A 27,612-nucleotide genomic window follows, 5' to 3' on the forward strand; every position below is an offset into this window, starting at 1 on the left:
CAAATGAACTATATATATATTTATTCTGGGTTTTTCTATGTCTACTATTTGTTTTCCTTTGTTTTTTACAGTAACGGTGATCGTGGCCTTCTCAAACTCCTCCTGTGTAGGGCTTACACATTTCCCCTTCAATGAAGAGGGTTTCTCCAGTTTGAAGGAGAACTTGTAGTTGGGTGGACTGCTCTGCAGTGGCCACACCAACTATAGTTACTTCTGTCCTTTCATCTTCCTTTGTCTGTCGATACACAAAAAGCATATATTTAATATGGTAATCACGTCTTGATGCATGCTCAATGATCCATGTAAGTAAATCCCAAAAGGTTGATTCTGTTCATCTGGACGTAGCATTTTCAAGTGGGAGAAATGTTTCGTCACTCATCCAGGTGACTTCTTCAGTCTCATTTAACCAATCTTTTAAACAGTACATTGCATAATGACTGAAACTAGCCCACTGAAGGAACAATAGGCTGGGAGGTCAGTTCATTGATCAATAATATACAAATTGTCATGGGCACTGATCAAAGACCACAGATACCTGCAGTTCGCTGAGACTGAAGAAGTCACTTGGATGAGTGACGAAACGTCTCTCCCACTTGAAAATGCTACGTCCAGATGAACAATCTTTTGGACCACCTATAATTCTAAACATTTTGGTAAATGACATTGCTATTACATGTTGGTACAAACATATGGCTTCTTCATACCTCAGTCTTTATATAGGAGGTCGTCTGGAGCTGTACACCATAGGCAGAGCGGTGCACTTTGACGTGGGAGACCTTTATCTGATCTCCCACATGAACATCGAGATTTGATGCCTCCCTCCACAAGGAGACAGTCATGGTATGCCCATCCTGAAATCACAAAAATGACAGAATGAAAGATTTATTTATTAACTAATACAAATCTCAAATATGCCTATTTTCACCATTTTCAATATTACACTTTAGTTGCACCATTACCTGCTTTAGCTGGAGCGTTTGTATAGGCTGGTTTTATTTATATATGTTTATATATAAATATATGCGGTGGCCCCTAGAGACAAAACACGTACAAACTCCAAAAAGCACATACAAACTCCAAAACACATTTCTAGCATGAACTGAACTTCCAAAACAGAGCTACCTAGATCACTTAAATTACACAATTGAAAGCATATGTGTATTGTTTGTGTATTTATACAAAAGCATTCATATATAGTCAAATAATTTAAAAAAAAAAATGTTCATTTACCTGTTATTACCACACACCAAATCCGGTGCTTGCTGGCTTGTGTAGCCACTAGGTAACAAAAGTTCAACACTGCCCCTAGCATCCTGGAGCACTTCTGTTGTCTTTTGTACGTGTTTTGAGTTTTTACATGCTTTGGAGTTTGTACGTGTTTTTACGTGTTTTGGAGTTTGTACGTGCTTCAGGGTTCGTACGTGATTTCAAGTTTGTATGTGCTTTGTCTGTAGGGGCCACCGTAAATATACTTTTATTTATTCACTCCACATAAAATGTAATTGTTCTGTCCCAAGTAAAAGATTAAAAAATGGTTCATAATAATTTAGTGATAAAATGTCATAATTCATCTGTGGTAATTTATGTTTAAAAAGAGAGTCATTTAGTTGAAAATAGGTTCTATACAGTCAGCATTGGTTTTTCTGTATCTTATTTTGAAGGAGTAATCTGTGTTCGCAATGCATTGTGGGAAGCTGACGCTGCAGTCAGTCGGAAAAAAGCATTGTACAGAAAACCTGCCTATCTGTGTTTAAACTTCATCTCCTGTGGCCTGAATCTTTATATACACCATCGAAAGCAATGGCTGTAAGTTTATTACATGTTCTGGTTTGTTTTATATGTTTTATAACAGCTGATTTAGAGATCGCTTTGTGAATGTGTTTGTGCCAAGAATTAGCCTTATCCCAGAAGCGGATTTTGCTTAGAGCATGGTCTATTAACATAGCAATGATGCTAGCGATCTAATTTGCATATCAGAGGATTGTTAAAACTACTGTTTATCATTACTTAGCAGCTAAGACTAACTTTGATACATGTTTTCTGTCACTAACTATTTATTTTGTGCATTTATTTCACAATGTCAAAGAGCTAAAGGATATTTTATTTTCTGGTTTATCTTTTAGTTTCACTCAACACTTTCATCGAGCTATTCAAGTCACAGTTGTAAAAGATTGTAAGCCGTCGAGAAGACTGTAATAAAGGAGCAAGACGCTCAGTTTCCTGGCTCATGAAAATTGAGTTTGGCTTGCTGTTGACCTGCGTTAACATACACAGTGTATCCAACACGTAGCGATAACAGTACAGTAATAAATAAATCATATAATACAAAAATCAACTATTCACATTTCAACTTTTAACTATTTACATTTTCAGCTTTTTCCTTTTACAAATTTAAAGTGAAACAACACAAAACACTGCAAACCACAACACAATTAAATATAAATTAAAATATGAAAACAAAAAGAAGATGCATATTCTCTGTCATATGGACCTGCATGAATAAACTTTCGGACTCTTTTATCATCTGCAACTGAAAATAGTTGTGGATGATTACTATACCTTTCTAATGTGACGTTGTTGTCCCTGGCTCTCTTTCTCTCTCTCTCCCTCTCCCGCTCTGTTCCTGTGCTACTGCTACTGCCCCTCCCCCCTCTTCCCAGCGTAAAGCACAAGGCTCGCATGCTGAGTGAAGCGGAAAAAAAGTGCGATAGGGAGAGGGTGAGAGAAAAGGGGGGGGAAAAAAACCCGGCTCGCGATAAGGAGCCGGCTCGCATCGTTCGCGACCGACCCATCACTAATATCCCAGCTGATCACCTGATAAATACATAAATAAAGAAATGTATTTCTATGATCTTACTCCATAGCCACGTTCATACATGTGACCACCCATCTCCCATGCTACAGTTAGCAAACTGCTTGCTAAGTTTCGTGAAATTGGTTCAGTGTTGGATTTGGCAAAATGTGGACGCAAGAAAACTTTCACTAATGAAGAAACATCAGTGGCTGTCCTAGCTTCATTCAGCAAGAGCCCACAGCGTAGCACTCGGCACATGTCACTGGAGAGTGGCATTAGTCGAACATCCCTTTGGCGGATATTAGCTACTCACAAATGGCACCCTTGCAAACTCCAGCTACTGCAGCATCTCAACGAGGATGACCCAGATCGGCGCACAGAATTTGCAGAATGGGCACAACAAAAATTGGAACAGGACCCTCAGTTCACGCAGAAGATTTTGTTCAGTGATGAGGCAAACTTTTATGTGAATGGTGAAGTTAACAAACAAAACCACCTCTATTGGTCTGACACCCACATTGGATGGATCCCTCCAAGACTGTTGGAACAACAAAAGTAATGGTTTGGTGTGGTATATGGGGTACAACGACAGTGGGTCCATTCTTCATCAAATGGAAACCTCAAGGCCACTGGATATTTGAAATTGCTACATGATGATGTGTTTCCCTCTTTATGCACTGAAGCTGGCATGTTCCCTGGGTTTTTCCAGCAAGATGGTGCAACACCACATTATGGGTGCCAGGTCCGAGCATTCCTAGATGAACAGTTTCCTGGAAAGTGGATTGGTCGTCGTGGGCCAGTTGAATGGCCCCCAAGGTCTCCCGATCTGACCCCCTTAGACTTTTATCTTTGGGGTCATCTGAAGGCAATTGTCTATGGTGTGAAGATACGAGATGTGCAGCACCTGAAACTACGGATACTGGATGCCTGTCTGGCATTTCTCCTGCGGTGTTGCTATCAGTGTGTGAAGAGTGGGAGAGGAGGGTTGCATTGACAATCCAACATAATCCAGTCATTAAGTCTAACGTCACTAACTGTGTCTGGGCCTAAACTCCGCTGCAGGTCCATATATCAAACGATCACTATGGCATTACTGAGAGTTGAAAAACTGTCTAAAGTCTTTCATCTTTAATAAAATGATCAGCGTTCTGCTCTACCAGGTGTAACAATTGAGTTTAACATCCAGGCATCCATGAAAACGGAATTTATGACATTTAACGGAGTTAGAAGTTAGCAGGGAGTTAGCTCGCTAACTTCTATCTAAATACAATATAGCATGTCCTGACTGCGGGGTTTTGGAAACAAATTAAAACGTACAGCTCTGCTATCACTTCCAGCATAAATGAAGACAGAAAACTAGACAGCAGTGACATTTGTAGGGTTACTGAAGTTGGGCTAGCTGGTATATAATGATGTGCTACGTGACCGCTAGCGACACAGCATGTTAGCATAATATAAACAAGCTAACTTTTTTTTCCACTCGATAAAAGTTAACGTGAGGGTTCTCGGTGGTCAGGAACAAATGTAATCGCATGGCAGGATGCTGTAAAAGGACCAAACTTCAGCCAGGAGAACAACTGAGATAATCCATCCACAATACGAGGTTAGTCATTCATATACTGCTGCATGGGCTGGGCTGTAGTTACATCCTAAGGTTTTAAAAAAAACTGAGCTTAAATAAATGATTAGCGGTAATAAAAGCCGAGGGAGGTCAACAGGGATCACTGACTGTTTTTAGGAGCTTCTTGAGATCAAATAGAAGAAAATACATAACATTAAACATGTTAACAACACAAAAGCCATATTAAACGCAGACTACTTTAGACCCGGAAGTAGGATTCGTCGCGTCATCACTGAACAACCGGATAGTCAAGGGTGAAAATGAAGTTTAGTTTCCAGATTTTTGCTTGCTGTCTCATTATGCCAGCAGGTGGCAGTACGTTAGTCGAGTCGTCTGTGTTGCTGCTCCGTCCATGCGCAGAATCATGTCAGGAAAAGTCGGGAGAAAGCGCCAGAGTCCAATTTGGGATTACTTTGAATATGACTGTGCTTTGCTTAAAGTAAGTGTCTTGTAGTGGAAAGAGACAAATTGAGGGAAAATTAGGGAAAAAATCCCACAAACCTTAAAGTGCACTTGAAAAGTTCACACCAGAAGGCTAACCTAGCTTACCTTGAGAAGGTACGGGAGCACACTCAACCCTCATCCCCAGAAAACAGAAGCTAACCCCAGACAAGGCAGCGTGATGCATCCCGAGACAACAGGACGGGGACATCTACATAACTGTGTGAGTCAGTTGCCTTCAAAAAGTTTATCAATTCACTTGAACCAAAATTACGAACACCCGGTGCTGCAAGAGTTAATAGTTAATAGTCTCAACACCCAAGGATACGCAGAAGAGCATGACTGATATGATGAAACTGGGATTTTGTTACACTTAATTTTTGCAAACACAACTAAACCTATAACTGAAACTAATCAAAACTAAACTGAAACTAAGGATTTTCAAAAAAAAAAAAAAAACTAAACTAGCAAAGAATTGGTAAAAACTAATTACAACTGACATAAAATTGAAAATCTGAAGTCGAAACTAAATAAAAAAAAAAAACTAATGAAAATTGCAAAACTGTTAAAACCCTGGTCCAGCCTAAGATGGCGTTGGACATCTTCAGGGCGGAAAAGGGTTGGTGTGACCAAGGTGTGGTTTGGCTTGTTGTATGTATATTTCGAGATGATCTGGCTCTGGATAGACCAGTTACCAGGGCATGGAAGGAGGACGGACTCATTAAATGAGGAGAAGGAATTTTCTGGGATTGGAGATCCTCTGGGTGAGTGGTTGACTAAAAGCATGCATAAAATAAAAGCTATTTTTTGTTATTGATTGGTAATAGATTGATAATTGGCCACATTTACAGCTGTATTGACTTGTTGTGGACGTAGTCTACTTCATGTTTAAGCACTCTAATTAACAGATTGAAAATAGAGACATTAAAGGAAGAATATGCAGCGCCACCCTGTCAGACACCAGTGACGGTGGGGCTCAGTGATGAATCAGGTGAGCTGCATTCATGGCTGAATCAAAACATAGATTCCCCTGCTGTGGTCAGTGAGGGGAAAACGGGGAAATAAAAGTAAAAGAGGCATTTATAAACGTTTATGTGTCAAGTTTATAAACGGGATAAAAAGGGGGGTGTTTTACTGTTATTTTAGCATCAGCATTATTATTGCATCAGAATCATATAACAAGCATTGCATTGATCATCTATTGAAGCTTTTGACATTACATTAACATTTGTATTACGGTGAATTGTTATAACCTCAGGTTAATCTTCTATTTACAGGTGTCAGAATGGTCATATGATCTTTCATTGCAGGTGTAACCATGATCATTTTTATACATATTGCAGTTTGTTGCTCATTATAGAGTTGTGCTCAAGTTAATAAGGGTTAAAAGCTACAGTCAACGCGATGTTTGGCTGATCTATGGACTGGAGTGACTTTGGGCATGGAAGGCCGCACGCGCTTACATAACACTGATATCATGTTATTCTTTGTGATCTTTTATTCAGTTATGTCTTTTGCCAAGTTTTAAGTAGTGGCAGTTGATTAAACAACATTCATTTAATATCACATACCTGATTCAGAGCATTACACAGATAAACTTAACAATCTGCAAAACCTTGTAGCTGCAATGTTGTGTCTCCATAAGGGACAGTTGGCTCCAGGAGATAAGTGGGAGTCATTGCCTGTCCTCAAGAAGGAGAGCATGTTCCTTTGCTGTGTCTAAAGTAGTCAACAGGTCCATATTGAAGTGAAGTTCGTATTATTACAGGTTTTGTTTCTTGGCAATTCTGCGGACGCAGGCTATGGGCGGAGCCAGGAGTTGAACAGATCTAACATGACATTTAAATTGACTTCATTCCCTGGCACCGGATGACAGGACTGGAGCAACGACACTGGATGGGAGAAGGTCTCACACTTTCTAAGATATGAGGTCACTAACCTTTTCTTTTAATTTTCTAGCTCCGTTGATTTGACACATGGGAATGTGTCAAAAAAGGGGGGGAAGTTGAGTTTTAATAATAATAATAATGGATTGGATTTATATAGCGCTTTTCAAGGCACCCAAAGCGCTTTACAATGCCACTATTCATTCACTCTCACATTCACACACTGGTGGAGGCAGCTACGGTTGTAGCCACAGCTGCCCTGGGGCAGACTGACAGAAGTGAGGCTGCCATATCGCGCCATCGGCCCCTCTGGCCAACACCAGTAGGCGGTAGGGTAAAGTGTCTTGCCCAAGGACACAACGACCAGGACAGAGAGCCCGGGGATCGAACCGGTGACCTTCCGGTTATAGATACGCTTCCCAACCCCCTGAGCCACGGTCGTCGTTTAACATCAAACAAGGGTTAAATGAACATTTTTATGACTTCATTTGTGTTTTTAATAACTTAGGTGTGGTAAAGCTTAAGCTAATAGTGACCCAAGAGGTTTCCGGACTTTTTTAGAGAATCAGTGAGAAGCATAAATCATTATTTCCATGTTTAAGCATTAATTATTGAAATGAATTGAATAGCGTTTAGAAGATAAAATGCCTGTGTTCATGAGAAGCTGAGTACCACACTGGAGAGGAAACCGTGGGACAGTAGGCGGAAGCAAACACATGATTTTTGTGAAAGGGGGGGGGCAAAGGTTAGAATTTAAAATGGCTAATTTGTTTTTGATGTCTTTTGTTAAAATGAGTGGTTTTAATAATTTTCAGACACATCTTGCAAATGTGCTTATAATGAGTTGGCACTCGGTCTTTTGAAGGTCATAAGCTTCGTTCGGCGTGATGGTCCGGACTGATTAAGTGTAGGAAATGCCTTGAGTGGAGAGGGCTAAATGCATACACGCTTACACACACATAGAATATGATTAGAATAAGTCCCTGGGACATTCTGAATATTCTAAACCAATTCTGAATCGCCAGAAGATCAGTAGCTAACAACATTAGATTATTAGAGCTAGGCAGAGAGGTGTTTTGGTTTTCTGTCTCTTAAAGAGAAAGGAACAGACACCAGACGAGGTCACAGATATACGAGGATCCTTCGCAGCAGAGACAGACACAGTGACTGCCAAGACACCAACTGGGTTCAAGTGTCATGGCGTTTGGGCTCCGATTAGTCACCTCAAAGGATGGATCCCATAAACACAGCAATAACCATGAAGGGGTTGGCGGAAATCCAGGAACACCAGACCAGCGAGGTTCAAGAGGCTCTTGGTCAAAAGGGGGACACGTTCCTGTTCCTTTTTCTGGGGGATACACAGGACACACAGGACCCGAGGATACACAGATCGTTGTTTGAAATCGGGGCAGAATAATCCCCTGATCTGTGCAACGACTGAAGGGTTGTCTAACCCCTGAGGTTGAAGAAAGAAGAGCAGAGGATCACCCAACTGGAAGACACTGGTGGCTGCAGCAATAAAATAAAGGCTAAAAGCTCCTCGGACAGAGGTTCTAGTCTGAGTACGTCTGAAGGGTATAAGGTAGCACCAAATAAAGCTGTGGGAGAACTGGGGAGTGATGGAGGTGTCATCTGTACCGGCTACTGTTGTAATAATAGTTTTTCTTGCATCTGAACTGCGCAAACACAGAGGTCATCTCACATATGGTTCGCCCAACAGGGGGACAAAGGGCCTCAGGAGTGAGAAGAAATGAACCCGGCCACATTGGATTACAGGGTGTAGGTGAGCTCTTTATTCTAAAGAGCTCATCAGGGGGAGTGTGAGATTATAATATTATTTTATGCCATGTTATACCCCTAATTAAAGATTGTGAATTATTATGTAGTTTTAGTTTGCATTATTCTCCTGAATTAGAAGAAGGTGGTAACTATTGCATTTGTTAAACTGATTTGCATTATATTAGACTGCTGATTTATTGTGAATGAATGATATTGTTTTATGATGCATTATACTGCTGCGTTATAAGAAATACTGTTCGCAGAAAGTCATCGCCTTATTTGTCTGATTAGAAGAGAACAGAACATACTGGACTTTTCTGCCCCATCTCAGCAGGAGCAGATAAACAGGGAGCCAAGGTCGTAGCTTAGGCGCTGTGTGAGAGAAAGCATGTGAATGTTTAGGCTTTTATGATTAGTGGTTTGTGTCCAGAAAGTCATTTTCAAGTGCTTTAATCACAGAAGCAGGCGTGACAGATGGCAGCTCCTTTACTGTGACACGATGACAGATCCCTGCTGCTCCCATCGAACTTTTCCATGGCTTAATGGCTCCCACGATACTCCACCCTAAGTCTGTTTTTATTGCATAGGGATCATAATCCTTTCCTGGTATGACTTCCCTTGGCTTTAGCGCTCTTGCACAGTCGTAACCGATGAGAAGAGCTATAGGACAGTCCAAGAGATCTGGCATTTCATTTGCAATGCTAAGTAGATGGGGCCCCTTTTTTGCTGTCTCTCGAGTTGGAATAGTGTGTTTCTCCAATGGAATGTACTCTTGAGTGTAAGTTGGTGGCAAGTCAATGTACTTTTCTGAGTTGTACCCTCTTACCCTCAGTCCATCCACTCTTTGACTAGGTACAATCGAACCCCTGTCAGTCATTGTTGTCAGCTTTAGCTTCACTGGTTCCCTGCTTGCCTGTATCTTTTCACAAATATCTTGGTCAATAAATGTGTTGCTGCGCTGGGTGTCTAGCAGAGCATAAACCAATGTCTCTTGATTCTTCGCTGATGAAGAAAGCCACACTGGAACGATCATTGAAGTGCAATCATTGTTGCCCACTCTCACACTGCACGATACGGTGGCTGCATTCTCCTCTTCTGATGGTGGTTCAGGTTCATCTCCCAGTGGAGGATCTTCATGGAGAGGAGAAGGGTGGCTTCGTCTGCAGACATTACATGTTGCTCTCTGTCGACAGTTTTTGGAAATGTGGCCGACTTGCAGACAAGCAAAGCACATATTGTTGTCCCTAATAAACTGTTTCTTTTCTTCAAGCGGCATTGCTGTAAACTTTGCACATTTATAGATAAAATGATTTTGCTTGCAGCAGATACATTCAAGTTGCTGTTTGTTCTGAGTTGAGGAAGGGTTGGGTTTTGATTTTCTGTTGCTCTGAACTGTAGTTGTGTTCTTCACATCTTTAGACCCATTTGCTGATGTCACCAGGACTCTGGCCTTCAGACGTTTTTGTTCTTTCTCAGGTTTTTCAAATGTGTTTTTTAAGGCAAACAGAGAAGAAACTGGATTACATGCTATACGCGCCTCTTCAGCCACAAAGTCTGCAAATTCTGCAAACCCTGGATATGCCTTTTCTTCATCCAGTAATTTTGTGACATAACGATTCCAGCGGGTTGTGGCCCAGTCAGGAAGTTTCAGCAATATTTTTTGATTTTCTTCACAATCATCTAAAACCTTGAGGCCTTGGACGTGGGGCATAGCATTCTTACAAGAAATGAGGAAATCACTAAACTCTCTCAATTTAAGTGACTCCTTTGGACCAATCTTTGGCCAACTACTTAGTTTTCCCCTAAAGGCTCTTTGAACTACAAATGGGTGTCCATAGCGTTTGTTCAGAGCATCCCAAGCTTGTTTGTAAGCTTCCTCGTCACTTCGATAAAATGTCCCTTCTAAAACACAGAGAGCTTCTCCACCAATGTACTTCTTCAAGTAGAACAGCTTATGGGCTGAATCTGTGCAGCCAGTCTCGATAAGCGCCTTAAAGCAAGTGCTCCACTCAACAAATTTAAGTGGGTCTCCTGTAAATGTAAACGCCTCTGGCACTGGGAGTCTAGACATTACTAAGGACTCTTTTAATGCCTGCACCAGAGAGAGCTCACTTTCTTTTGGCACCACTTGAGTATCATAGTGAGGGGCGTGAACACTTTGTGAGGTCAGGATGAATTTACCTTCAGAGTGAGGAGGTGCAGTGCTCTGAGGAACTTGGGTGCATGGGGGACTGCTAAGTGGTTTAGGAAGCTGGCTGAAAGACAAAGTACTCCTTACTTCACAATTTCTTATTTCAGCATTCATTTTTGATTCCTCTTCAGCATATACATTGTATTCTGCCTGAATGACCTCAAGATCTCTTTGATTTTCCAACATTTTCAATTGCTCTTGTTGAGCTAATATCTCCTTTCTCCGGGCAGATATTTCCATTTCTCTGTTTATTTCAGCTTGCTTTGACGCCAGTCGTGCTGCTGCCTCTGCTTTGCTTGCAGATACATGACTTCCTTGCTGACTATGGCTGTGCTGGCTATTTCTTCCAGCTCTAGACACAGTTGAGCCATAAATTGATTCTGCACCTTCTCTTTGGAGTAACTGAAGGAGTGATTCTTTTACAGCTCCTGCATCAAACTCTTTGTCAACATCTGCATAACGCCTTTTCAGAAGTATCATCATCTCAGCAGAAACTGAAGTACAGCTATCCATCTTTCTTCTCATATCTTGAGATGGTGTAGTCAGTGCACGTAAAGCCACATAATCTTGCTGTAGGTCTAACTCACATTTTTCTACTGACTTGATCATTTCAGCTAATTCTGCTTTAGAACATTCTTCTTTAAGTTTGGACCTAGTGAGCTGAATTTCTGCCTTAAAGTTTAAATATGTTGACATAAACTTTCTTTCTTTGCTTGTTATCTCTGTCTGTTTAAACTCACGCATTTTTTCTGTTAGTTGCCTTTGACGGTCTGTCCGTCTCACCTCTGCGTCAGGTTTAGATGATGGCTGAGGCAGCCCTATTTTGTGTATTTCAAGGTCTCCATGAATTTCTCCTATGCGTGCTTCAACTTCTTCTCTTTCTGCATCTTCAAGTTCAGATTCTAATTTCTTTTCTAACTGTGCCTTTTCATCTTCTAAGGCTATAAGTATTTGCTCAAGGATATGAGTTTCTTGTGTACTCTGCTCCATTACAATGTTTTGAACCAACAACTTAGAACAATAAAAGGAAACTTACCCAGAGTACACTACCTTAAATCTCAAACAGCACAGTAATAAACTTTCAATAAATGAACAAATGTACAATATCTACACCATACAATATTCTCTTTGGCTTTTTCTTAGATCTCTTTATGCAGTTAAAACCTTTCGCTGATGTAAGAACTCACAGTCTACTCTTCCACGTGGGCTGCCGTCTTGGAAGAATGGCGTGCAGGGCTCTGGCTGCTCGCTCGATAACAGGCCACGTTTTTCACTGTAACTGCTCCTGAAGGTTTTTTATGTTCGAAGTAGAATAAAGGGCCATGCTCCAACTGATGTTCAGCCAGTATTTTAATCTTCTTTTCACCAGCAAACACCGTGAAAAACTATGGTGAAATGATCAATGAAAAACACGGATATTACATCAGCAGAACAAAAATTACAACTCAAATAAAACATACACACAAACTAAATGCACCAACATACCGTGTGCGCCTTTCTACTGAACATTCATGAGCAATTGTAGTCCATATCTTCTATATTTCCACCCTTTACACAGGCCAGCATTCTCTTTCTGGCTCGAGCCTTCAGTCTCTGGTGGTGACACGTGCGCTTAATTGAGCCTCACCCCAAAGCATGCGCACCACAAAGCGCCACACTCAGGCCCACCAGTAGGTGGCGACAACACAACATGAATCCAGATTAAACACCAAATTTTGAACATTGCAATCACATAATAATTACATTTCAATGCGACGGCTACAGTACTGTTGTGTGGATGTTGTTAAGTGAGATACAATTTCAAGGGGTTTTCCAGCAGTAAGAGACACTGACATCGGACATCCACTGTGGACAATATGGTGAAATTCTCAGTGAACTACTATTATCATTTAGTATCTATATCTAGTATCTGTTTCTTGTGACAGATTGTCCATTAGAAAAACACTTCTTTTGGTTTGCATTTTATTTAGTTTGAAGTCATTTCCATTTTTGAAACAGTTAATGCTGCGCTGTGTAATTGAGTACACTAAGTGAATACAGGAAACTAGATATGTCTCTTCAATTTGGCATTGTTTCTTTGTCTTTCCTCTTTTAAGATTCTGTAAGATTTTTTTTCTGTAAGATTCTGAAAATTTTTATCTAGATGTTTTGGATAATTTTCTCAGCTTTACAATCATACTTCCAGATGTCAGCAGAAAATCCCACTAAGTGGAGATGGAAATCAAGAAGTATGAGTAGTAATATGAGTACTCTATTATCGCCGCCCCCAACCTCACCACCCCACCGTGCGGGTTCATGTACGTGCGTGTAAGCGTGCACCTGCCCCTATACAAGGTACCTTTGCTCGTCCATGTGCTCTCAGGGTCATATGAGTTCATATATGTTTAATTAGCATTTTATTTTATTCAAATCTCTAGGTGTTTTAATTAAACTACTTTTTATGGGTTGTGGGGATGTATTGGCATCGGGTTATGCAGACCATGTGTGTATCCAGTCACCTAGATATTTTGAAGTCTTTCCACTTCTGCTATTATTTTCAGTCATTAATTGAACTGTTTCAGGGATATGTGGAGTCCAGAAAGTATATTAAGCCAGTGATGAATTCAATACCATGACTCCCTCTGGGGCCACTTAGTGGATTAAATAGTTCTACCACTTGCTCCATCATAGGACCGTCCAGAGTAAATTTGATGTCTGGCACAGCTATCCTCTCAGGCCAGTCAACCAGCAATCCCATCTCAACTGTCCCACGAGCACCACCACCACCACCAGAATCAGTACCTAAGCCCTGAGCAGCAGTCGTCTCACTCTCAGTGGCTGTCACACCACCATCAGCTGTCCCACCAATAGTCCCATTAGCAGCAGCTTCTCTGATCTGAAAGATGTCCTGCATGGCAGTTGAGGCTCGGCCCTGTTGCTCGAGGCTGCCTCAGACAAAAATCTGTAATGGGCTCAAGTGTCTCTCTGTCCGCAAGCCATGATTGTTCCACTATTGAGTGAAGTCTTTCAAATCTGTTGATCCTTGGGAGATAGATGTAATGGAGAGCCCAAAGGTGCATTTCATTGCCAGTGTCAATAATGCCTTCCTCCTCCAGGTGGTGAAATAAATCACAGTAGACATTGGTCATTCCTCTCAACAGATCCCCCCAGAGCCTCTCAATTCTCTGATTATGGGTACTCCTTCCTCTTAGGGCACTTCCATGATCAAAGCCTCTGAAAATGTTCATCATCAGGCAGACAGCATTGTTTTCACCTCCTCTGTCTGTCCTGACCCTTGAGGGTACACCATAGGATACCACGGCTCTGATGAAACTTGATAAAATGGTACTGCTACGGTTGTTGTTGGAGGCATGAAGGAAGACCACAAGACGACTGTATCCATCAATGACTATTCTCCACCTAAAACCGTTGTCCAAAAGAAGAAATGTATCATTTATGCTTTGTTATTGAGACAATGGAAAATACACTCTTAATTGATTTACATGGCACTATTGCATGTCAAGTTTGAATTTTGCTCTGTATGTTGCTTGTGCTCTCTCTGTGTTCTCTTATCTTCCCCACCAAAGTGCTTCACAACAAGGTTAAAACATAATATATAACATGTAGCGACTTCCACAGTCGCTAGAGGCCAGGGATGGAGCCTGCCTATTTGCCTGATGCACTGTCAACTTTACGCAATAATGCGAGAGGTGGAATTGTTTGCTTGTTTATTAAAATGCTTTGAGAGTTTACAGAGTAATGTCATCGGCTCCTGATTCAGACTCTTACAACGTCACAGGCTCTAATATAACGAAGCGAAACATGTTGTGCAGCGGTCAACAAAAACTACGGCTACCCAGCCCTCCTCTCTGTCAAAATCAAAACCCGTGAATGACAGACTGACAACGCCCATTTATGTCACCGCTAGCACCCACGTGACTCCCATAACAACCAAACAAATAAAAACCCAGTGATCATCAAAATTCAATACATTCAATTATGGCTTCTACATAACAAAAAGGGCTATAACAGAGTACAACCCCCCCCCCAAAAAAAGGACAGACAAAATAAGAAATAAAACATTAGAGAATAGCTTAGAAGATAAAATTACTGGGTATTCATAAATATAAGGTGGGGATATTTATACACTGGAACATTAGTAGAAGATAAATAACATAAGGGTAAAATATAGGGGATGTGCACTAACTGAAAACGTACAGTCAAACAGGTACATTTTCGTAAGTTTTTATTGTATTGTATTGTATCACTTCAAGAATGAAAACAGTCTTTGAGGGAGAGGCGGTGAGTAACCAGGTTAGTTAGATGGTACGAGCTGGCTGACCTGAGTTCCGCAGGATTCGAATAGTGTGTTATGGCTGGAGGTAGTGATAGCGCACTTGAAGCTGACGCTCCGGCGTGTGTCAAAAAAACAACACACTGCTTCAGAAGCACTGTGTTGAGGCTTAATTTGTTTGACCAGAGTTACGTGATCAGTGACGTCCGACGTTTCATTTAGAGCATACCTGCTTCGGTACCTGATTCGATGTTTTATATGGAAGTGAATCATTCGTGGGATTTGTGGAGTGTTTTGAGGGTGAGAGATAGTAAATCATGGATCATTCTATTGAGAGATATGGAGCCAGCGAGGAAGAGGGGAGGTTCTCTCATGTGGGAGTATTTTGAGTTGATTTTGGTCAATTGTTTGGGTTTGCCTGCTGTGTTTTCTTGTTGTTTGCTTTTGTTTTGTATGTGAAAAACTTAAAATGTCTTAACAAAAATCTGCTTTTCATAATACAACTATCACTAAATAATTTTAGAAAGACTTAAATTTGACTCTTAAATTAAATATAATAAAAAACAATTAATTTTTGTAAAATAATCTTAGAATGTTATTCAACAATATGTGCAACAAATTAATTTGTTTTTTCTTTTTAGCTGATAGTCTGTGGGACCCAGGAAGACTGTATACCTGCATCTTTACCAACTTGCATTGTAGTTTCTGTGTGCTCCAGCCTCTTCTGTTCTATGTGAGAGGATTTTTTTCTAAGGAGGGAGAAATTATTTTCAAGAAAACATACAGTCTCAGCCGTTGCACAGTGGAACAAATTCTCTTCTTAAAAACAGCCAAACAGGATGCCCTTAAATGTATCATGTTTTTACTTTACAAGTTCAGAAGCCTTTTTCCTTTCCAGTTCACAATCAAGTCTACCCCTAGCTTAAAAAAAAATATATATATAAGAAAATTGGCCTAATATTATATTATTCATAAGCATACATGTCCAGCTGTCCAGTGATTAATTGCATAAGTATCTGGAGACAGGACCTCACAGCAAAGCATACTCCATAATGTGTTGTACATTTTTATATGTATATTATATGTATTTTTCATCTATTGTATTTACCAACATCAAGAAGTCAAAAGCAAAGAAAGACCACACCATGGCACAACTGTTTTTAACACAAGCGTCAATGCTTCAAAAAGCTTCATTTGGCTATCACTAGCTGGAGGGCAGGCAGGTGAGGCTCAGAGAGATTTTCAGAGTGAGGTGATATTCCAAGAGCAGCTGTAGCCAAAGGCAAGTGTTGAGAGTCCAGTAGAGCTGGCACAGGAAAACAAGGTAAGTAACACATTAGGAAATAGTAACGTGGATCATTGGAGTTTGTCAACTACTCCAAGTTGTTAACTAAGTGATGGTGAAGGAGAGTCAACGTGGAGCTTAAATCTCTCAGCCTGATTGCTTAGAATCAGATCCAGGTGCATGGAGCTGCTGGGGAAGCCAAGAGGCGGACACCAGAGAAGCTCAGGAACCTGACGGAAATTTCTAGACACTCACCCGGATCATGACACTCTGCGAGTCTCTGTTGGGTCTTTGTTTCCACAAGCCCCGCTAGTTTATAGACTTATTCCTCATGAAGAATGCAAGACATAACAGAACATCTTCAACCGGTTTTTCACTCGCTAACGAGGGAAGTTTTGGTCAAGAACCAGCTCTTGAAGCCCAAATCCTTCAAAGAGCAGCTTCCCTCGCAGCTATTTATTGACAAACTGTTACAATACACATCACAGCAAAAGCACCGCCCTCTGTAAAAAAACCCTTGGTTACAAAAACAAGGCATTGTGTGTGTGTGTGTGTGTGTGTGTGTGTGTGTGTGTGTGTGTGTGTAATAATATGCTGAATGTTTTTAGGGAGTAGTGATGAATGCCAGCATTAATATGTTCTACACTGTTCCACATGAGCAAAATCTTTATCCAAAATTTAGTTCACAGCTAGGGAGTTCAAAAGTTTGTGTTATGAAAACAGCTACAAAGATCGGCAGCACTGTACTTATCAATTACACAGATGCTTCTCACATCATCAGTTTACTGTCATATAATAATTTCTCTGTGGCTCTGAGACTTACCAACACATTCTCACTCCCAAGTCATCAAATGTGTGACGCATGGTCAGGCTCCCTCTGCTTCACTTATCGACGCGCCGGGTACCCCCCTAGCGTCGAGAACTGACGTGCAGGGTCCTCTTATTGAATACTATGGAGCTCCCTAAACGTTGTTTATTGACGACAAGAGCCTGTTGTCCTAATATTTATATATCGCATTGTAGTGACGTATACTGAACACAATAACTTATATAATGTAAACAACTACCTGAAAAACAGCAGATAAACTAAATAGAGGCTATTACTTTTGTATCGTTTATTGCATTGATGTAGGGCAGTGGTTCCCCAACTTTTTTTGCTAGGCCCCCCTTTGTTTTACAAGAAAAATGTTCACGACCCCCCCCCCTTCTCGCGCGTGCACGCGCGCACGCACACGCACGAACACATCCTCCAACCACACATACCCATATTTTGCTCCATTGCGGTTTCTTTCACACCTCAAACATTTAGTAAACAATTAAGCAAATACAAGTAATCTGCAATAAATGACAGGTAGTAATAAAATAAACTACTAACTCTTTTAAGTTACGTCCACACCTACACGGGTATTTTTGAAAACGCAGCTGTTTCGTCCAAACGTAAACGGCGTTTCCTATCACCGAAAACGGAGATTTTTTTTAAAACTCATTTTTTCCCGTTTACGTGTGGACGAAGAATACAGAGTTCGTCACGCAACGTCAAAGGTGTGTGCCTTTTTTCACGTCATGTTGTGCGCCACATTTACATGAGATGAATTGCAGAATGGGAGATAGAGACAAAATACTAGTGATGTGCGTATCGATCTTGAAATATTGATTCCTCCGATACCAGTCATTTATGTTCTAGAATCGATTCTCACATTAAAATATCGATATTTTAGTAATTTAGGGTAAATTTGTAATTTATCATTAACAGGAACACAGTGGAAAGAAACTATAACATTCGGATTGTCTACATTCTAAGGAACTACTTCCTCTTCCGCCTTTCGTAGTCATGTGCGAAATACGGCTGTATAAATGTATCGCAGCCCCTTGGCGCGCGCACTCACAACAATGGCTGAGCGTAATTGTGCGGACGTATTTTACCTCCACAAACAGCTGAGACGTGGTTTGCGATACATGTGGCAAAAAAGTGAGGTGTTGTGGCCATACTTTCCCAACCTTGAGACCTCAGAATTAGGGAGACATTTAAAAGGGCTTTTGGGGGATAAATACATTTTACAGTGTTTATTTATCGGATAAAATACGTTAAATGTCACCGTTATTATTGGCCGGCCCGGAAACAGCGGGGGTGTCCAAATTCAGAGGTTGCTTCCACCTGAGGACCCGGCCTTCGCGGTCTAAAGAAAGCCGGGTAGTACGTCGTGAGCTCCCTCAGTGAAGTGAAACTCTGCTGTCTGCTCCTTGCTATCTAAAATATAACAGGACACTGGCGTAAACTCTTGACCTCTCACACTTTGTTTAATTAGTTTTCTGTTTAACGTTTATTCAGCTGTGTGAAAACCCCGGAGGAACCCTCCCGAGGGATTAATAAAGTAAAATTTAATTTAAACTAATCTAATAACTTTAATCTCAGCCAAACCGATTTACTCATGAACAAATAAAACACTGAAAAAGCCAAACAATAACATTTTTAAGTTATCAAAGTGACTTATATATCATGTTTAACTCGAGTAGTGAAAGACCGCGGGGGATTGAAGACGATGTGTCGGTCGGCTCAGATATTTGAAGTTTATGTTACCGGCACCAGACCTAGGGGAATCTGGACCGGCAGCAAGCGGCACACAGGCTAGAGAGCACTGTGTAGCCAAATATGAGCAAACTGTGGATTAATAGAGAGGACACCGAAGTTAGCGTCTTGCTCAGGCCGGAGCTCATTTATTTCTCCACATATACACAATACAAATCACACTAGACCATGCATTCTTCCCATAAAATAACAGAGTTCATAAACAAAAATAAAGTTACAAAAAGCATTCTCTCAAAAGCAAAATAAATACAAACTAATTCAAAATGACTTTACATACTCACAACTTAAACAAAACACTCACAGTTAAAGCATAACAACATACCAAAATAACCCATCTCACATTCACACAACCTTTCCCCACATTCGCGCCATATACGCTATTACTTTTGAACATGGCGTCCCCTGAATGCAACACAACATGGCGGCAGACGACTGCAAACGTTGTTTCACCAACAAAAAGCTTTCCCCTTAATACATGTACTCAGTACTGCTTGGCTAACACTAAAACAAACACTACAACACATTTTCGGAAGTCGCAGGTTGCCACTGTCATAGCATATACTTATAGTGCTACGTAGCATTATAGCATTATGCCGATGATACACTAATACTCATTACAACAAAATACCACAAAACAACATCATCACTCTCATCTCAAAATATAGCTGAACAGTTGTTACTCAACTTACATGACATTTAGAACCAGTTCGGTAACATAAAAGTTTGTTTGTCAGTACCTGTGGATTAATAGAGAGGACACCGAAGTTAGCGTCTTGCTCAGGCCGGAGCTCATTTATTTCTGAGCTGCGCATGCGCAGAGCCTATAGCTAGAGTCTCTCTGGTAGTTCCACAGCAGTGCAAGAGCACCATCTACTGGCATAATGAAATATAACCATGGTCTGGCAACACATAACAATGTCAAAATAAGTCACAATAATAAACAAAAAAATAAGGGGGTAATTGGTTTTCTTACAAAAATAAACATGTAGCTTTTTCAACCTGCTACATTTACACAGCTACATTCTCACCTGAAAATATGTTAAAAAGTTTTTTTGCGACCCAGAAAGAGTAATAAGAGTAATATTAAAACTAAGTAGCTGCCGCCATTGTTGGAAACTGGAATTGGCTGGGCCGCGCTATGAATTCTGCGATATGGTTTCTCAATTTTGGAGAAAAAATCGGGAGAAATTCGGGAGAATGGTGGCTCCGGGAGATTTTCGGGAGGGGCACTGAAATTCGGGATTCTCCCGGAAAAATCAGGAGGGTTGGCATGTACGGTTGTGGCAACATCACTAACCTTGTCAAACACCTCAGAGTAAATCATATCACAGAATATGACGAGCGTATGTTGAGGCGAACTGAAGAGGAGGAGAGGGACAGGTGCTGCTAGGGCGAGACAGACGTCTCTCATGGAGTCCTTTAGTGCTGCAGGCAGGCAAGGTGTTCAAATAGCGCACAAGTTCAGTTTTTTTATTTCTATGTGATGAAGTCTGCATTATTAAGTGATAAGAACAAGTAATCTGATGTCCTGTAATCATTATGACGCTATAATTTGAGATACAATAAATAAAATAAGTTTTTGTATAAAGTATCGGTATCGGATCAGTATCGTCGATACCACCCTGAATATTACTTGGTATCGGATCGGAAAGGAAATAAGTGGTATCGCACATCACTACCGTGTAATGAAAAGGTATTTTTTTCTTGTTATCAAAAGACATTTAGAGTGACGGCTTCTACAACTGGTTGTGCTGAAGGAAAGCTTACAGTCTAAGAAGTCACAGTGTTGATATTCAGCACAAAGATAAAAGCTCACTTGTTTGAATTTATTTACAATCATAGTTTTTATAAATTCTGACTGTAAACAGCTTTTACAGCTTTGATATTGTTTGACACTCGATATCAGGTGATGGGATTTAATTTAAAGGTTTCTGTGTCCCAATGAGCCATTTACACTGACCAGTGTCAGTTTAACTGTAACACATTCATTATTTAGATCCAACATTTCTAAGAGAAATAAGTGAATGTAAAAATGGCAGCCCTCTGGCCAGGTTTATTTGATAGAGATATATGCATGCATTATGAAATGTATGTATCCCAGATAATTGTTATCTTCCTCCCAAGTTAATTGCAGTCTAAAAGAAGTAGTGGGGATTTTTACACACTCACAACCAGTGGGGTAAAAAGAGCCATCAAAAACCTGTCAGCCTGCACAGCCACAGATGTGCTAGAAGAGTTAGAAGCTCTGCTTATGGAGAAACCCTTGGAGAAACTTTCTAAGCCTAACAGGGGACAGGTACTCCTGCACAAATAACATGATATAACCCCACATACAGCCCAGCCATAAAGTGAACCAAGTCATTTAGGCTACGTTCACACTGCAGGCGAAAGCGCACCAAATCCGATTTTTTAGACCCTATGCGACCCATATCCGATCATGGTATGACAGTGTGAACGGCACAAATCCGATATTTTCAAATCCGATCTGAGTCATTTTCGTATGTGGTACTGAATCCGATACATATCCGATGTTTTAGAAAGCGACTGCTGTTTGAACGGTCATGTCGCATTAAATCCGTCTTTTACGTCACTGACACAAGACAGACGCCAATTATCAGCTCCCGAGAAGCGCCCGAGAAGACATCGCGAACGCTTCCTGGCCATCCTGTGTAGATGTTAGTGAAACTGTTGAGAAGACAACGTTGGAGAAACGTTAACATTTTACTTGTACTGTATAATCTGCAGATTCTGACAGAAATCTGCAACTATCCTTTGAAGCACCGCTCCTCTCTAAAACAGCAATAAGGATCATTATTAGGTTATTTACATTATTATGTAAATGACAAAATAACTTAAAGCAAAAATTGGGAAACATAAAGTCCGAAGTCTTTATATTAAGGGCCATCAGTCAAACAATATTCATTGTCACAATGTCATCCCTGTTGGACAACATCTCCCACCCCATGCAGCAGACTGTGACAGCACTGAGCAGCTCCTTCAGTGGGAGACTGCGGCACCCACGGTGTGGGACGGAGAGATTTCGCAGGTCTTTCCTCCCCACTGCTGTCAGACTCCATAATAAAGACTTTAACTGATCAAGCACACACATCCATACATATGCAATAATACTAAGTGCAATAATCCTTTCTGTCATCGTTGTATTTTTACTCAGTTGTATATAGTATTTGTATTTGTATTCTATTTTTATCTTATTGTATATTTATTTTATTTTATTCTACTGTATATAGTATTTTATTTTATTCTATTCTGTACAGTTGTGTACTGTATTTATTCTTATTGTATTCTAATTTTTGCCTCATAACTTTTGCACTGTCCACTTCCTGCTGTGACAAAACAAATTTCCCACGTGTGGGACTAATAAAGGTTATCTTATCTTATCTTATATTGTTTGCTCTGGGTCTAAACAGAGCGCGTTGTGTATGACATCTTCTTTTGCGCATGCGGGCCGCTTTGAGGGTTCACACTAGAGAGCGTTTGCTGTCACATTTTATTTGTAGTGTGAACAAGCAGACAAAAAAATCAGATTTGATCAAAAAATCGGAATTGAGCATTAAGACCTGCAGTGTGAACGTAGCCTTAGTTAAAGACAGCATGGGACCAAATGCATGTAACCAGCCTGCACCAACCTGACATTTCTTCCTCATGAATTAAATGAATAGATGGATGAAAGTTAAATGACTACAAACCTAAAGCCACTAGTTCCCACACTGGAGTTCCCTGACACTGTGTGTTAATTGTACTGAGCTTGTGTCAACAGTTGTAACAGGCTGAGCTACCTGTGACACTGCATTGAATGATTGTTTCTATGTTAATGATTTCAGCTGACTGGTTTCAGCTCAGATGTTCTGCTTTTTCCTTTCAGTAGATCAAAGCAGCTCGTGCTCTTTCTGCTTCCATTCTGATGGCAAGAAGAAGAAGAAGGCAAAGGCTTCAGCGAAGTGGCGTTCATGGTCTCAGTGAACAGTCATGGTCACACACTGCATGTGGTTTTAAAAGCAACATTGTTCACCACAACAATCAAGATGTGTAATATTAGTGCAGCTATGGTTTGTTCTTGAACATCAATTCTGTTTTCTACTTTGACCACTTAGACCAAAAAAGTGTTGTTTTCAGATTCTTTCTTTTTAATCTATAAAGCGCCTGCTCATTTTTAAATTAAAATTAGTTTGACATAAATGTTGGTGTTTGATTTATGATCGTTTAATGCTTACACTACACTGTACATGTCTACATTAAAGACATTTCTGTTACCTATTTATGAGACTGGGCTGCTTGACTACGATTTGGAAATGGATGCAAAATCACACGGAACGTGCTATTGTTTTTTTTTTTAATATGATGGACTGAACACAGGAGGTGTCTGACTAAGCAAAGATTAATCTGATCCCATTTCTACCTGTCTCTATTGTTTCAACTGACATTTGCTCAACTGTAATTGTCAGAATATATATTTATTCCAGCTCTCATAGGGCAAAGGAATGACTCAGACGTGTCAAATGTTCTTTGATTAGATACACAATATGAAGTTCACAATTTTCTTACAAATAAAACTCTAATGACAAACATGAACAGCTGTGCTTATTTCTGAGACATGATTTTTCTTGTTCATATTCTTGTTCATATTTAGACAGTGTGCATCTGTATGCTGAAACTGTAATGGTGAACCTGAGGTGATGGTCAACAGAAGGTCAATATTATATATATATATATTTATATATTGTTTTATATAAATATAAAACAATATTGAGGTAATGTCTTTACCCTCTGCAGCGTGTGGACACTGTGCACACAATTACCTTATTCACTGTAGTAAACATGCGCCGCTAGCTCACGTGACTGACTGTCTCCATGGTTACATCGTATATTATTAGCTATGTAAACAGCTTCCAAGATACCGCCATAGCTCTCTGCAGCTGTAACACGTTCACACTTTGCAAATCATTTCACGTTTTTGATAGTTATGAAGACAGAATATGTTCTTAAGGTCATGCTTGGTTGCTGTGGACTAGGGTTGACGGCGCGTCCGGTTTCTGTTATTAGCTGTCCGCCGTAGGAAGGCTGCGTTCCATTTAGAAGTAGCCACAGTCTGCCGTGACTCAAACTCAAACCCCGCTTTGTTCTTTAATTAAAGGCATTTTATAGCCGTTCATGACACGCACACACACACACAAACATAAAACACTTTGCCTCACCATGAGAATGCAACTTTACTAAAACCTTTAAAGCATCTGATATAAATTAGAAAAATGAAGCAACCAGAGATTTAATGATGAAGACTCTGGGTTCTGTAGTTCACGTTTTACAGTCCTGAATGACTCACTGCACATCCATATAATTTATTGAAGAGGAGAATGCACTTTACATTTAGGCTGTTGCTGTTTAATTTTTTACATTGTTACTGTGTTATGTCATGAATAAGGTTTTTTACCTGCTGGGGGTTTGATGGATCAGCTGGACGATACAGTCAAAAACAGACTTCATTCATCATATGCAAGAATCCTAGTTGAATTTCTGTTTCCACTCATATTTTTGAACCAAATATTGAAAACAGCTCTAATAGACTGGATAAACATTACTAGTGATGTGACGTTCTGTATCGAGGCTTCAAAGCTTGTGTCGAGTAATTGAGGGGGCGTTTCCGCGATGAGCGTAACGAGGCTTGCTTCATTTATGGGAGGAGCTGAAAATGATGACGTCCGAAGCCTCGCTGCCCGGCTGTACCACGTGACTGGTTCAGGAAGTGGTTCGAACTTTGCCGCGAGCTATGACAGCGATATAAACCCCTCAGTCTTCATTCAAAATGTAGGTGTTTGATGGAGAGTTGCGGTTAGTGAGAGTTTGTAGACAGTTTGGAGGTTTATGAGAGTGAGGAGAGAAAGTCAGGAGAGAATGGAGCCAGCTAAGAAGAGGAGGATGTCCTCCCCTGTGTGGGAACATTTTGATCTTATATCTCCCAACAAGGTAAATTTCTACAGAAGATGTATTTTCATAATACTGATGGTGCAATACAATTTATGTTAAGCTGTCTTTACTTTTGTACAAGGTGAAGTGTTTGCTATGTGCCAGGGAGCTGGGATATAACAACAACACCTCATCCATGCTTAGGCACTACAGAGCTTTGCATGAGAATAAGGGGAACAGCGATTGTGGAGCAAGACCAGGTGAGCCATCAAATGCCATGATAACATAGCATGCAGTAATGTTACTAAATGATATATCAATATCATACAATGCAATAAGTTACATGTGTGATATTTATGTTTGTGCTTTGTTTTTATTGTCTTTCCTCAGGAGAGCAATCTCAAATAGATGAAGACCTGGTTAACATGGTGATTGAGGACTCCCAGCCATTTAGCATTGTGGAGGACAAAGGATTTAAAAGATTTGTTAAATCATTAAATCCTAGCTATGTTCTCCCCACTAAAAAGGTCATAAAAGCAGTGAAAATTTAGTTTTTACAGAATAAAATGTGAACAGGCACAGCCACGTCGTACTTTTAAACAAAATGTTTTTTCTTTCCTTTAGGCCCTGAAAGTCATGGTGGAGGCCAGGTACCAGGAGATGAAGGAGAAAGCTAAGGCCAGCATTGAGAAAGCAGCAGCTGTGAGTCTGACATCAGATATGTGGATCTCCATCAACACAGAGGCCTATCTTGCAGTCACCTGCCATTTTGTTGATGAGTCCAGCACATTAAACACCATTGTTTTAGGAGTGCAATATTTTCCTAATGCACACACTGCAGAAAATATTGCACAAGTGAAAGGCTCACTCATGACAGACTGGGCAATTACTGACATTAACCTTTTAAATGAAATTTTTGATAAGGGGACCATATATACAAACAGGTTGTTAGCCTGCTCTCATAAGAGAAAGTTAAGATGAACATGAATGTCCCAGATACTTCAGAGGATGAGCCACGGTGATGTCTGTGCTCTAGTCTGAGCACTGACTGATTTACCAGCACAAGAATGTCCACCATGTAGCAGAAGCTTTTTAAAAACATATTAAATTCCATATGCTCCATGTGTAGTGCATCTAATTGGTAAATGTACTTGCTGTAGTCGAAGGGGTGACAAGCAATTGTATTTATTTAGAGAATAAAACATTAATTCTATTTATCTTGAAGTATGCTCAAAAACCCAGGTCAGAAAATCTCAGAGAGTTGATTCTGTTCATCTGGACGTAGCATTCTCAGAGAACGTTTCATCACTCATGCAAGTGACTTCCCCACTCTCAGCTGACTGCAGGTTTCCCCAACCTTCAAAGCAGCATAACAACCTTTTATCCTGACCTTTTACCATTCACAGAGTTTAGGAATCGCTGCAATCATTTATCTGTGACCAGGACAATTTGAAAAAAAAAACAATTTTTGCTTATTGTTAGGCAATTATTTGAGTTTTGTTTGTTATGCAACTTTACTATTTATAAGGTTGGGGAAATCTGGAATCAGCTGAGACAGAAGAAGTCACTTGGATGAGTGATGGAACGTTTCTCCCACTGAAAAAGTTACGTCCAGATGAACAGAATCAACTGTTTGTTTTATTTGAAACAAAACAAAAAAACAAACAAACATAAGAATACAGATAAAAGTCAAATATTCCAGATGTCCACCACATTAACATACAAATTTGTAAAACATTTTATGTGTTCAGATTCCTTTGTATGTGGACTGGAGCACACATTTGTGAGCACCGAAAACTGCACACAAATCCTTGTACTCATTTATAAATCTTAGTTAACACTTGTGTATGACATCATACACATTTGTAACCCTGCTGAGACTAATTTAACACTTTACAAATAGGACAATGAAAGGAGGAACTACTTCCCAAACTGGCATTTCTCATGATACAACTTAACAAAACTTTACACATACTATTGTCATGGTCTGGGCGAGCCTGAGTAACTTTCCTCAGCATCAGCTCTCCTCCTCTGGGTGGAGCCCTTCCTGCCCCTCCCCGTTCCTCAGCTGCAGGCAATTATTCTGGCAGTATTTAGGAGCAGCACACACAACGAGTCTTCGCCAGATCGTCTGCTAACCTCAGTTAGTTCACAGCCTCATGTTTCTGTGTATCGCTCAGTGTGCATTACTTACCTCTCTTCCTGTCTCCTAGTCGGTACCTGGACTCGTCATTCCAAACCCTGCCATAGCCTCGCTTCTGGATTCCGGTCAGCTGCTGCTTAATCCTTTTCAGACAAACTGCCATTCTCACCTGCCTGCCTCCCTGCACACCTGTATTGGACTCAGCACTCGCCTGGACCTCGCCTCGCCCCCACCTCCAGCTAATCCCCGCCTGCGAACACGTAAGCCATCCCAGCTTGTCAAATGGGGAAACACTCACAACTCCTTGGACTGTTCTGATTTTCCTCTCCTACGTTTCAGTGCCCTGGTCTGCCACAGTTTCCACCTGCCCCGCTCCAGTCTCAGCAGTTTAGTGACCTGACTGTTCCATGCTCGCCTTAGCCCCGCACCTCACAGACACCACGCTTTTGCACAAAGCTTAATCTTGTTTTTTGTCTTGAATATTTATGTTAGGAATTCTTGTAAATAAAAGTTTTTGTTTTCGCAAATCACTTCGGGTTTCCGGTCTTTGGTTCTGCGCATGAGTCCATTCCACGCCACGGGCCTCTGAGCCATGACAACTATACACAGAGTGCTCCTTACTTTTCTTCAGAGCCCCACTGGTAAGCATAAGGAGAAGTAAATAAATGACAAATAAAGCAAGCTGTAATA

General features: G+C 40.5%; 1 protein-coding gene and 1 long non-coding RNA gene across 3 annotated transcripts; one reads left to right on the plus strand and one right to left on the minus strand.

Moving 5' to 3' along the window:
• Positions 1–24,646, minus strand: LOC143414656 (uncharacterized). 2 transcript variants are annotated; one of them, XR_013095314.1, is made up of 4 exons: positions 24,307–24,646; positions 11,900–14,111; positions 705–851; positions 1–235 (listed from the first exon to the last, which is right to left on the minus strand). It is a non-coding gene; the product is annotated as an uncharacterized LOC143414656 (long non-coding RNA). The 2 variants fall into 2 exon arrangements; XR_013095313.1 differs by lacking the exon at positions 24,307–24,646 and adding an exon at positions 19,595–19,855.
• Positions 24,594–27,450, plus strand: LOC143414655 (uncharacterized). Its single transcript, XM_076879456.1, has 6 exons — positions 24,594–24,839; positions 24,922–25,039; positions 25,170–25,306; positions 25,404–25,481; positions 26,993–27,182; positions 27,262–27,450. The coding sequence occupies exons 1-6, from the start codon at positions 24,738–24,740 to the stop codon at positions 27,312–27,314; spliced, it is 678 nt and encodes a 225-aa protein (XP_076735571.1). The 5' UTR covers positions 24,594–24,737; the 3' UTR covers positions 27,315–27,450.
• The last annotated feature ends 162 nt before the right edge of the window (positions 27,451–27,612 follow it).

The sequence above is a fragment of the Maylandia zebra genome, linkage group LG22, assembly GCF_041146795.1.
Source record: "Maylandia zebra isolate NMK-2024a linkage group LG22, Mzebra_GT3a, whole genome shotgun sequence".
NCBI lineage: Eukaryota > Metazoa > Chordata > Actinopteri > Cichliformes > Cichlidae > Maylandia > Maylandia zebra.

Bases quoted from the DNA above. Each gene is read 5' to 3' on its own strand.
- LOC143414655 (XM_076879456.1), top strand. From the start codon at position 24,738: ATGAGAGTGAGGAGAGAAAGTCAGGAGAGAATGGAGCCAGCTAAGAAG. The intron at 24,840-24,921 runs GTAAATTTCTAC...CTTTTGTACAAG, and splicing joins ATCTTATATCTCCCAACAAG to GTGAAGTGTTTGCTATGTGC. The intron at 25,307-25,403 runs GTCATAAAAGCA...TCTTTCCTTTAG, and splicing joins ATGTTCTCCCCACTAAAAAG to GCCCTGAAAGTCATGGTGGA.